Below are 12,739 nucleotides of genomic sequence, written 5' to 3'. Positions count from 1 at the left end.
TATATATTATTATATATTACATATTATTTCCACGCACCGAGATCGTGTTGCAGTCATCAGCAAATTATCTCGCTGCTTGTGTCAAGTGAAACAATAAACTATTAAGTAGGGCACCCAAAGGACCAACCTACCATACAAGCAGGTCCAAGTTCCCGTTCTTAAATATTTCATATTTAGTAGATGCCGGTTAATTAAGTGTGATGTGCTTGAATTAAATGGAACCGCTCATTAACAAAGTTATTTGCATGTGGAATATTTCATATTTCTTTTCAGTTTCCAAGCTGAAGCCAAATTAAAGACTTATATTGTCCATAGGTGTGAATGTAAAGTTATTGATCGTGGTTGATTCCTAACCGCCCACTAAGGTAAAGCGCAATATGTCACTATTCAATACAGTAAGTACAACATGACTTGAAAATTATATTTTTTGCTGATTGGCTTCTGTTATGATATGAAAACATGTCCATCCATTTATTGCTGGAGCCTATCCCAGCTATCTTTGGGCGGGTACATATAGATAAACAAGCATTCACATTCACATTCATTCATATGACAATCATCATGCGTGTTTTTGGAATGTGGGATGAAACCGGAGTACCGGGAGCAAAGATCCACCAAACACCGGGAGAACATGCAAACTCCACACAGAGATGCCCAAGCGGGGATTCTAACCCAGGTTTTCGGATCTCCTGACTGTGTGGCCAACATGAAAACAGGACATGTCCTGGGAAAAGAGGACCTTTGGTCACCCTGATGTTTACAGAAATGGTCAGTCAGTGACTTGTAAAACCGTTGTTGTAAAAGTAGAGCCCCCCCCCCCTTCAAGTTGATTCCATCTGCATTCTTGATGAGGTTGTTGTTTCTAAATATGAACTCAACCATGTTTTATGTGACATATGTTAATTATTAAAACGTCATTTATTCTTCCTTGTGTGGTTTGTCCTGACTTTAAAGCGCAGAATTAACTCTGTGTTTGGGAACCGTTTTGGCATCCATTCAGCGTTTCAAGTCAAGTGCCTATGAGCAACCTTTTTTACATCACATGACTTTAACGCCAGTCGAGGGCCAGTAAACAACTTGGACGCGGCAACTTTGAACCTCTTATCCGCGAGCACATAACAAGATGGGCTCTTCTGTGAAGTGGCTTATATAATCTTTCATAAGAGACATTCGGTATTTGCATATTCAAATTTAAGAAGCGAAAAAAGCAGTTTTTCAAAAGAGAGGCAACAATTAAAGTCTTACCGCCTACATACTTGTAGGGTGACAGGGATCAGATGTATTTTTTAATACGTGATGTGTTGTGTTTTGTTGTGTTTCTCTCCTCCCAGTCCAATGTCCTGCTCACGAGGTGCGGTTTGACTCAACGGGGGTGATCCTGAGTCCGGGCTACCCTGAAAATTACCCAAACCTTCAGATGTGCTCTTGGCTGATCAATGTGGAGAAGGGCTACAACATTTCTCTGCACTTTGAACTATTTCAGACGGAAAGGGAGTTTGACATTTTGGAAATATTTGATGGTAAGTTTCTGGCAAGAAGTTAACAAAATATACAGTACAACCTCTAAGGTCCGTTGTAGTCTATTTTGCCTACTTCATTTTTCAAACTTTAGTTTTGTTTAGTTTTTCCCGCCCAAAGGGAATCATATAAATTAGAAACTAGTATGCAAATAATTGGAAATTCAGTCTGTTCCATGTGCTGGCATCATCCAACCTATTGCTTTACATATGACCACCATACATACAAGTGTACAAATCACTTAACCGTTTTATTGTTAACTTAACCCTTGGATGGGCGATGAGGGTGAAGACTAAATAGAAATAGTAAAAAAAGATATTTCCATCCATCCATCCATCCATCTTATTCGAGGTTGGGTCGCTGGGGCCGCAGCCTAAGCCGGACTACTCCCCAGCTACTTCGTCCAGCTCCTCCTGGCGGACCTGGAGGCGTTCCTAGGCCAGTTCAGAAACACAGTCCATAGATCTGAGTCTTCCCCGAGGCCTCCTACCGGGTCGGACGTGCCCTACCCAGGGAGGCGTCCAGGAGGCATCCTGACCAAGGCCTTCACCTGCTTGTAAATCTGACTAAAAGTGTGCGTGCACCAGAAACCCAAACCCAACTCCACCTCAAACCACACCTTCTCCACGCCTTCAATTCGCCTTGAATGCTTAATGCAAAGGAGCTTGGTTCTTCTGAATCACGGCTGCTGAGAAGACGGAGACGAAGAAGGTGGAAATCTTAGTTGGGGAGCTGGAGGCTCATAAAAACATCATCTTTGGAGGACACAGCAGTTGCATAAGAAGGCGAGGATGAGTGAGTCCGCTGTCAATAACGTCAGTGGAACAGGACGCACCGTGGTAGAACATTTTTGGATAACGAAAGAATAAGTCTACGTGCATGGTCCTGATACTATCCATACTAATAAAGGCCGTGCCATAAGACATATGCAAAAAATATTTTTTGGATGCATTGTCAAAAATAAACAGGAAACAGAGCACTATATTAGCTCTGTGTCTTGTAAACTTATTTAATCGACGACCTGATGTTTGTTTGATAATGAATTTATTCAAACACCTCACATTAGGATAAATGTGTTTGCTCCAAGTGTCAGCATGTTGTAGTACTCCTGTTGGAGTTGGATGTTCCGTTATGTATTTAAAGTAGCCAAATGTTGACATAGTCCGTCAGCAATTATACAGATCCATTCTCTGACGTCTGCTCCGTCTGTACCCGCATGGGTCCCCAGGTCCAAACATCTACAGCCAGAACCTGGCATCACTGAGTGGTGACATGGAGACCCCCTTCAGTCTGACCACCACCGGCCACCAGCTCCTGCTGCGCTGGTCTTCCGACCACGGCACCAACCGACGAGGTTTCCACATCAGATATGTGGGTGAGTATCAAAGTATGTATCCCGTTTATGATTATTTTCTCTTTTCATAAGCACTGTGTAGTATGCCATATGAACTGCATAGCGACTAACACCGGATGGGTTTACAATGTGACTATTTGTATTTTACCACGATAAAGAGTGGAAATACAGAAACCATTTTATTGCACATATTTGGATATAAACTATTCATTGAAAAAAAAATAGAAGACGAACGACTGGCAACACAAGTGAGTACACCCTCAATTAAACTTTACTGGAAACCCCCTCCCGCATCAGAAACCTGGTGAGACACTTTGCGCTCCCCCAAGAATCAGTTGTGGAGACAAACTTGGTCACTCCATCACCTTCAGCTTCCTCAGCCTGGCACCTGTCGTCATGGAGGTGCGCTCGGGGCCGTTATCTGTCTTGTGACCTAGTTTCCGAAGTGGGGGGGGGGGGATCATGTTCAGCTTCAGAATGTCACAGGGCATGTTGGTTATTCATGATAGTTATTTTGGTACTCACGTGTGTTGCCAGGTGTTCACAAAAATAATGGTGACTTAGTTTGAGAGGATAGTGAATCTGCCTGGCTGTACACTGACTACTCGAAAGTATGTTCAAGTTTTATATCTATCCTATTGCACCTTCATAATATGTGTAATAAAAATGGTGTATTTATCACCTCCTGATGTGTTTTATCGGGCATTTATTGTATATTTTGAAAAAGTTATAGTGAAATTCACTTGAAGGGAAAACTAAGGTGACACAGAGTAGCCACGCTTTTCACATTCTAAACCCAAGAGGACCGAGAGAAAGTCACAGGCAGGCTTGCATGTTGTTTTGCACTCCATTTCAAAAAGCTTTAAATTCTTAATTGTCTGTTTAATAAAGCAGGTGGTGCTAAGCAATTGGGAATCCTCTTCCATTTGAGATGCATCAATAATAATGGGGGGGAAAAGCACAAAAGAAATACATTTTTCATCCTTTGTCTCCATTATATTTAATACACGAGGGTGTTACAATGAAAGCAAGTTGGTGTGATGAATTTTGTAAAGAAAAACTCTTCTTTGACTTGATTGACTTAAATGCAAACTGATTTGAACTCCTGCGTGTTTGTAAATATGAAGGAGTGTTTGCCAGCAAGGTCCCGGTTGGTCTTCTGGCTCAATAAAATTCAAAGATCAAATATAGCCGATTGCTGTTGTGGTGTTTATTGGAAAAATGCCCCCCCCATATTGCTGAAGCAACCAAACACTCATATGTGCACGTATAGGCCAGAAAGACGGAGAGATGCTGTGACATCCAGGACCTCCTCTGTCGGGTGGCATGCAGGCCATAAATTGATGTGACGATCCTTGAGCCTTTTTTATTACACTCCAGCATTTAAAAGGGAGTCTGCCTGTGGCTAAAACGTCTTTAACCCTTAGATGCATAAGTGGGTCAAAAATGATCCGGTCAGGTTGTTTTCTTGAAATATCTTTCATCATTTTTTTTTTTATCATTTCATATTCCAGGTATTCCTAAAAAAACATGTTTTTGATATCATGCCATTCACATTTTTAACTTAACTTTTATGCATTTTAAGAAATTTTTGTTTTTGTGTTACTACCCCAACCTGAAAAAAATGACACGGTCAGGTTGTTTTCTTGAAATATCTTTGTAATTAATTTTTTTATCATTTCATATTCCAGGTATTCCTCAAAAACTCATTTTTGATATCATGTCATTCACATTTTTAACTTACCTTTCTTACATTTTAAGAAGTTTTTTGTGTTACTACCCCAATCTTCCATAAGTGGGTCAAAAATGACCCGGTCAGGTTGTTTTCTTGAAATATCTTTGTCATGAAAATTTTTTATCATTTCATATTCCAGGTATTCCTCAAAAACACATTTTTGATATGCCATTCACATTTTTAACTTAACTTTTATGCATTTTAAGAATTTTTTTTTTTTTTTGTGTTACTACCCCAACCTGAAAAAAATGACACGGTCAGGTTGTTTTCTTGAAATATCTTTGTCATTAAATTTTTTTATCGTTTCATATTCCAGGTATTCCTCAAAAAACACATTTTTGATATCATGTCATTCACATTTTTTAGCTTACCTTTTATACATTTTAAGAAAATTTTGTTTTTGTGTTACTACCCCAACCTCCCATAAGTGGGTCAAAAATGACCCGGTCAGGTTGTTTTCTTGAAATATCTTTGTCATGAAAATTTTTTATCGTTTCATATTCCAGGTATTCCTCAAAAAACATATTTTGATATCATGCCATTCACATTTTTAACTTACCTTTTATACATTTTAAGACATTTTTGTTTTTGTGTTACAACCCCAACCTTCCATAAGTGGGTCAAAAATGACCCGGTCAGGTTGTTTTCTTGAAATATCTTTGTAATGAAATTTTTTTTATCATTTCATATTTCAGGTATTTCTCAAAAAACACGTTTTTGATATCATGCCATTCACATTTTAAACTTATCTTTTATACATTTTAAGAAATTTTTGTTTTTCTGTGACTACCCCAACCTTCCATAAGTGGGTCAAAAATGACCTGCATGCATTTTCTATGGAATCCAAATCAACTTATCAACTCCTAAATATAATACTAAATATCATACAAGTGATTATTCCTAACCAAAATGGCAAAATTGGCATAAAAACGCATTGATGCTAGTATGGGTCATTTTTGACCCACTTATGGACGAGTGTAGGGTCCAGTCACTCGTGCATCTAAGGGTTAAAATGCATCATGTGGAAATTCCTTTATTTCTCCTTTTCCTTGTGAATACCTTGACCTGCTCGCCCCCCCCCCCCCCCCCCTTCACTTCCTTGTTATGTTCTTCTCCTTTAACTGGCCATTCCCCACTCCTCTTCTTGACTCTTCCATCCTCTAGCGATGTACTGCAGTACCCCCGACTCCCCACAGCACGGTTTTGTTGTCAGCCAGACTGGGGGTCATGTTAACAGCACGGTGCGCTGGGCCTGCGACAGGGGGTATAAACTGATAGGAAAGGGCACAGCTGTATGCCAGAAGACCACCCACGGCTACTACACCTGGGACGCACCAGTTCCTGCCTGTCAAGGTGAGTTAAGCCCGCGTAGAAACCAACATAATACAGAACTCGGACTTTGTACGTCTGCACAGCAGAGTCAAATTCCAGGCCTGGATATGTGCACTCGATCTATCTGCTCATTTTCTGTCAATATCGGCCACTTGATATTACTTTGGCTAACTGGTCATCAGCATGCAAGGTCCATCCAACAAATTGGCTTCTTTGATGCGCACGCATGAATCTACCTGTAGCGCCTAGCGTGCTCCAGTGCAAACACACAAGAGCAGCAGACAGGAAACACCATCCACTGGATTTGAAGGATTTATGGATATGGAATGTGTGTGTGTGTGTGTGGTACCTCGGTTATCTTTGTTAGTTTGTTTCGAATGGTCCAATGAAAACTGACATGTATGAAAACCGTAGTTATTTATCCCATAGGAAATAATGTACAGCAAATCCAATGAATCTGTTTTTATTGTTATTAATTTATTGTTGATGCAAACTTCTCGTACATCCTGGCGAGATCGGCCACGTAGACGTCATGTCTGGACTTTGCAATGAACTTTTTCTTGACTTTGATAGTTTTACTTACCTTTGTTGAAAACTGAATCATACCAAAACTGGGGCGGTCCTAAACCGAGGTTTGACTTCTTTTTGCAACTCAAGCAGAACTGGACTGTTCAGGTTGTCGTAGAAGACGTTTCGCCGTAATGACTCGGTGGGACCAACACTAGTCTGACTAGATAGAAGAGTTCGAGTCCGAGGTTTGACTGTATTATGGATAATGGATTGTGATGGACATGAGAGGAGTTCATAGAAGACTGGGTCGTGACCGAAAGTTCTGAATTGTGTGTGCAATGAGTTTCCTCCGTTGGGTGGCTGGGTTCTCCCTTAGAGATAAGGTGAGAAGGACTCGCATCCGGGAGAAACTCAGACTAGAACCGTTGCTCCTCCACATTTAGAAGAGAGCCAGATGAGGTGGCTCGGGCATCTGGTCAGGATACCTTCCAGATGCCTCTTTGGAGATTGGAGTGGAGTACCGGGCACGTCCAACCTCGGGGAAGACCAAGGGCATGTTGGAAAGGTTGTCTCTCAACTAGCCTGCCAACACTTCAGGAGCTGGACAAAGTAGCCAGGAAGAGGGAAGTGCGGACTTCCCTGCTTTGGCTGGAGCTCCTGTGACCCGATCTTGGATTAGCGGAAGAAGATGGATAAGATGTAAAAACTATCAAGATGCGTATGAAAAATGTTACACAAAAATACGCATTTAATACCAACTAGCTAAGACGGAGGTCAGTCCAACGCTGTGGTTGGATGGCTCCAGCTGGATGGTTGGATGGCTCCAGCTGAACATTTCTCTCCAGCATGCATGTGATGGACTTTAATATGACGGGAAAAAACACTTCACACCTGGGATTGATTCTGAAAATTGCATGTGGCTCATCCAAAACACATCAAGTCAAACAGCTGCAAATGATGATGATATATGCATACCAATATTGTCCATCTGCTTTCTGCTTGATGAGAAAGATGAGATTATGCTGTGAGAAATATTTTCATCTGCAATATTTATGTACAGTATATGCCGTAGGATATTATACATTGGTGTGTGAGTATGCTTTATGAATTTCTGAGAGAACGTGGCAGAAAAGCCACTTCCCTAAAATGTTGCTGGTCAGTTGAGCTTGTGAAAAAAAATATTTTTAACAAATTTGTCACTTCGGAAAGTTTTCATGTTTGTATTCATGTTAAATGTTGCGCAAGCGGGAGTCAAATAGATGCTGATTGATTCTCACCGGGGTTGTGAAGGGCAATGCGATGGCTGCAGGCCATGTTGGCAGATTCGTACCTTTTGATGCCTCTCTGTATGCGGCTACCATTGCTGCTCCATTTTATTATCTCCTTGTTTGCATAACTGTTCATTCAGTGTGGCTCAGCAGATGTTCCTCGCGCTCTCGTCTCTCCTTCACTTGGCTCACACGATGGATACTTTGAAACCTCAGATGTGTGCTGGTTTAAGTCCTGCAGTCGCTGAAAACCCAGATTCGGGCGAGGAGACGCAGTTGTGTGGGAGGTTTTCTATGCGAGTGCTTTTTTTCTTATTATGCAATTGGACATAGATTTAAATATATACAGTATTTACCATATCAATATCAGATCAATATCACTTCCAAATAAAGTACCTCATAAAGTAGACTACTTTGGTTGGAAACTGTACTGGGTCAGGTACTGCAATTGCAATTGGACTGCAATGATTCCAGCACCGTAGCCCCCTATTTAGTTTTATATTTGGAGCTGTTTTCTTGAAACCTGCTTGTTTCAGTTTCATGGTTATTTTTAATAACTTGCCCGTTCCCGTGTATTCTTTTTTCACTTTGATGCTCCACAGGGAACATCCTTAAAATGCATTTGTAATAAAAATAATAATACATTTTATTTGTATAGCGCTTTTCAGACACTTTACAGAAAAATGGAGTTGAGTAAAAACAAGTAAACAGAGTAAAAGATATGTTAAAATACAACATTCATTCGTTTATACACAGTTAAAACATGTAAAATGTAAATTCTTGCAAGTCCTAAACTTCTGACCAGGAGTGTATTATCAGAGCCAGAGTCACCTAGGATAGACTCCAGCATCCGTGTGGCCCGAAACAGAGTAACAAGAGTGGGTAAATGCCAATACGTGTATCTGTCCTTCCTCTATACTTTTGTATGTTTCACTATAGATGTAGAGACTACGTATATGATGAGTAAATAGCAATATATACATAACTTTGTCATAAATAACCTTCCATGCTTGCTGAAAAATCTCCATAATGGTTTGTATTATTTGTTGTAATATGAAATATTTATAGCCAACAGAAGGAGTTGACGCTTCAGGGAACGGGTTGAATTTAGTTGAACAAATGTAAACGAGGCCTACACATTTGGTTCTCCAGGCAGTCCTCCTCAAATCTCTCCAGAACGCGTCTCGTCTGTGCGTCTGTGCAATAAACGTCTGTCAACAAACACCTTTTTGCCGCCTGCAGCTGTGTCGTGCGGCGTGCCCAGCGCGCCAATGAACGGAGGTGTTCTCGCAGCTGATTATTCCGTCGGCACACGGGTGACCTACTTTTGCAACAGTGGCTACCGGCTCTCCTCCAAAGAGCTGACGACCACAGTCTGCCAGCCAGACGGCACCTGGAGCAACCACAACAAGATACCTCGATGCATCCGTGAGTATCAACAATGATGGAAGAGGAAGGGATGCACCGGGAACGAGTGGGAGGGAAGTAAAACGCTTGTCTGGTGGACGGAAGAAAGTAGTACTTGAGATTGGTTTTCAATTATTTTGGTGTGCCAAAGGGGAGGAATTATTCTATATCCAATTCTTTTATTAAGAGGTCCGTGGCTTTGCATTATTTGATTTTTTTCAGTCTAATTTTCAGTCTTGCTCGGGAATTTGAAATTAACTTGGAATAAATTTAATTAAGCTTTGAAATTAACTAGGAATAAATATGTTTATATTTCAGGCCGCACGGTGGACGAGTGGTTAGCATGTGGGTTTTCTCCGGGGACACTGGTTTTCGGAAGTCCAAAAATTGTCCATAGGTATGAATGTGAGTGTGAATGGTTGTTTGTCTAGATGTGCCCTGTGATTGGTTTACCCCGCCTCTCGCCTGAAGGCAGCTGGGATAGGCTCCAGCACCCCCAGCGACCCTTGTGAGGATAAGCGATAGAAAATGAATGAATGTCTTTATGTGCTGGCAACCAGTCCAGGGTGTACCCCGCCTCTTGCCCGAAGACAGCTGGGATAGGCTCCAGCACCCCCGCCACCCTCGTGAGGATAAGCGGTAGAAAATGAATGAATGTCTTTATATGCTGGCCACCAGTCCAGGGTGTACCCCGCCTCTCGCCCGAAGGCAGCTGGGATAGGCTCCAGCACCCCCGCCACCCTCGTGAGGATAAGCAGTAGAAAATGAATGAATGAATGAATGTATTTATATGCTGGCAAGCAGCCCAGGGTGTACCCCGCCTCTTGCCTGAATTCAGCTGGGGTAGGCTCCAGCACCCCCGCGACCCTCTTGAGGATAAACGGTAGAAAATGAATGAATGAATGAATGTCTTTATATGCTGGCGAACAGCACAAGGTGTACCCCGCCTCTCGCCCAAAGGCAGCTGGGATAGGCTCCAGCATCCCCCGCGACCCTCTTGAGGATAAGCAGTAGAAAATGAATGAATTAATGTCTTTATATGCTGGCAACCAGTCCAGGGTGTACCTCGCCCCTTGCCTGAAGGCAGCTGGGATAGGCTCCAGCACCCCCGCGACCCTCGTGAGGATAAACAGTAGAAAATGAATGAATGAATGAATGAATGAATGTCTTTATATGCTGGCGACCAGTCCAGGGTGTACCCCGCCTCTCGCGGAAGGCAGCTGGGATAGGCTCCAGCACCCCCGCGACCCTCTTGAGGATAAACGGTAGAAAATGAATGAATGAATGAATGTCTTTATATGCTGGCCACCAGTCCAGGGTGTACCCCGCCTCTCGCCCGAAGGCAGCTGGGATAGGCTCCAGCATCCCCCGCGACCCTCGTGAGGATAAGCGGTAGAAAATGAATGAATAAGTTTATTTATATGCTGCCGAGCAGCACAGGGTGTACCCCGCTTCTCAAAGTCAGCTGGGATAGGCTCCAGCACCCCCGTATTTGGCTTCATCTTCCACTCAAACAAACGATTCTCCTTGAAGAGAAGGTGACTTGTGTGGCCGATGTGCTCAGCTTAAGTTTAACATTCAGTAAAATGTGTGATTGACAGAATTGTTTACCACTGGAACCAGTGTTTATTCCCTGTGGGTTGCAGTTTGCCGTCTCGTTTGGTTTTAGAGTGTGCCAACTCATAAACAGCTTTGTTTGTGGGAGCGGATTTGAATAACTGCAGGAAAATTGAAATTTACATTCTAACAAATGAAGGGGCTGCTTTTGCATTTGCATTGCGTTGCATTTACACTCCCCACTGTGGGTTGTCAATATTTCTATGTGTGCAAAAGAAATGACACAAATCAAAAATGTCCTCTTTCTCTTTTGTGTTGCTTTGGCGCAGTCATGATGTGCCCCAGTCTTAGTTCCTTCTCTCTGGACCACGGGAAATGGAAGCTGGTCAATGGCTCTTCCTATGAGTTCGGGACCAAGATCATTTTCATCTGCAACCCAGGATACTTTCGTGTCGGTCCTGCTCACATCCAGTGTCTGGCCAATGGAGCTTGGAGTTGGAGAAATGAAAGACCTCGATGCAGAAGTGAGTGAAAAAATTGCAATGTGCCTACGCAGGAATTAGGATGGAATCAAAACGATTACAACTTAACAGAAACAATTAAAACCGATGAAATCAACCTCAGAAAAGGCAACGTTTATGAGTAGATGCATGCAGCAAGGTCCCTTCACCGCTTGTGAACGGAATTGAATTTCAAGGATTTGTAAATGAATGTCCTCCCAATTTCAAGAGTCACTTGGCCTCTGGTGGATTGATACATACTCTAAGCCTGAAAGAACACATGTTCTTTTCACGCGTTCAGTCTATTTGTGCCACGGCGATAAAGTCCATTCACTTTGAGCAAGCTTTTTATGTTGCCATGGCAACTATCTCTGTGCAACAGATTGTGTGATGGAAAAATTAGAAGCTGACAAAATGTCAGAACAAGGATCATTAGTCTCCCAGTGAAGACGGCACTGGTCACTTGTGTGTTCCAATAACATTGATGATCTGCAAATGACCTTATTTGACCCTGAAAATTTCAGAATGTGATTCATTTGGGTGTGTTTACATGTAGTCCAATATTGCAACATTATCCCAATTGAGGCAATACGCAGATTGCCAGGATTCTACCTAGTCTTCTTATGCTACCTGTCCCTTGTATATTCTTCCTCTTTACCTTTTTGCAGTCGTTTCTTGTGGAGATCTTCCATCTCCACCCAATGGGAAGAAAATTGGGACTCAGACAACCTTTGGAGCATCAGCCATTTTCAGCTGTAACCTTGGCTACGTTTTAACCGGATCCACTGTTAGAGAGTGTCTCTTGTCTGGGCTTTGGAGTGGAACAGGGACTCAGTGCCTGGGTAAGTGTTTTCAGAACCTGCAAAACCAAAATCTCATCCTCGGTCGTAAGCTGCCTGGGACAGAAAATGTCCAGAAACAGCTGGGGAACTCTTGTTGTTTTTTTTTTTTGTTTTGTTTTTTTTTGCCAGGTGCTTGTGACAATAAAATATATAGACATATGGTTATGGTAATGGTAATGGTTTTATTTCATTTGAACATGCATCAGATTACAATTGAGTGCATCCCATAATCAGTTCCCAGTTCCACATGTCCAAAAGGAGTAGGAAGAAGCAAAGCTTATTAAATTCTACCCCTCCATCTGGTACTTTTACAATCAGTAACTGTTACATTTGTTCACTTCCTGCTTTCCATAATACAGTTTTTTTTGTTTTTTTAAATAATGTACATACACCCTGTTAGCTCTCGTTCTGAGTAGCATGCGGAGAACCAACATGCACAAATAAAACCTTGTAATGAACCTGGCAAAACATGCCATGAAAATGTGGAATAACGTTTGTTAACTCCTCTTATTGGCTTGAAGAATGAAAGAATGGGTACAATGTCCGTATGCTAGTAAAATATCAGAAAAATATCTTAATGGCAAATTAAACATTGTGTTGAAATTGTGTTGAAAATTTCTCTCATGAAGTTTGCGATGGAGGTGTCTTGATTTGCAGCCTCTGGATTCCTTGATGTGCCACTAATCCACGACTCATAATCCAAATAGCATCATTTC

At 41.9% G+C, this 12,739-nt stretch overlaps 1 protein-coding gene across 7 annotated transcripts in view; it reads left to right on the top strand.

Annotated features, from left to right (window-relative positions):
* LOC131105461 (CUB and sushi domain-containing protein 3-like) overlaps positions 1–12,739 on the top strand; it is a 255,318-nt gene that overhangs the window by 172,215 nt on the left and 70,364 nt on the right. For 6 of the 7 annotated variants that reach the window (XM_058053597.1, XM_058053599.1, XM_058053600.1 and 3 more), the window contains 6 exons: positions 1,332–1,520; positions 2,747–2,905; positions 5,772–5,960; positions 8,960–9,145; positions 11,011–11,205; positions 11,850–12,023. In XM_058053597.1, the coding sequence (XP_057909580.1) occupies positions 1,332–1,520; positions 2,747–2,905; positions 5,772–5,960; positions 8,960–9,145; positions 11,011–11,205; positions 11,850–12,023 (1,092 nt within the window). The remainder of the gene's footprint in view (positions 1–1,331; positions 1,521–2,746; positions 2,906–5,771; positions 5,961–8,959; positions 9,146–11,010; positions 11,206–11,849; positions 12,024–12,739) is intronic. The other variant, XM_058053598.1, reaches the window with a different exon arrangement.

This window comes from Doryrhamphus excisus, chromosome 17 (assembly GCF_030265055.1).
Source record: "Doryrhamphus excisus isolate RoL2022-K1 chromosome 17, RoL_Dexc_1.0, whole genome shotgun sequence".
Classification (NCBI taxonomy): Eukaryota; Metazoa; Chordata; class Actinopteri; order Syngnathiformes; family Syngnathidae; genus Doryrhamphus; species Doryrhamphus excisus.
The sequence above is the reverse complement of the archived record's forward strand: the minus strand, read 5'-3'. Positions and strand labels throughout refer to the sequence as shown.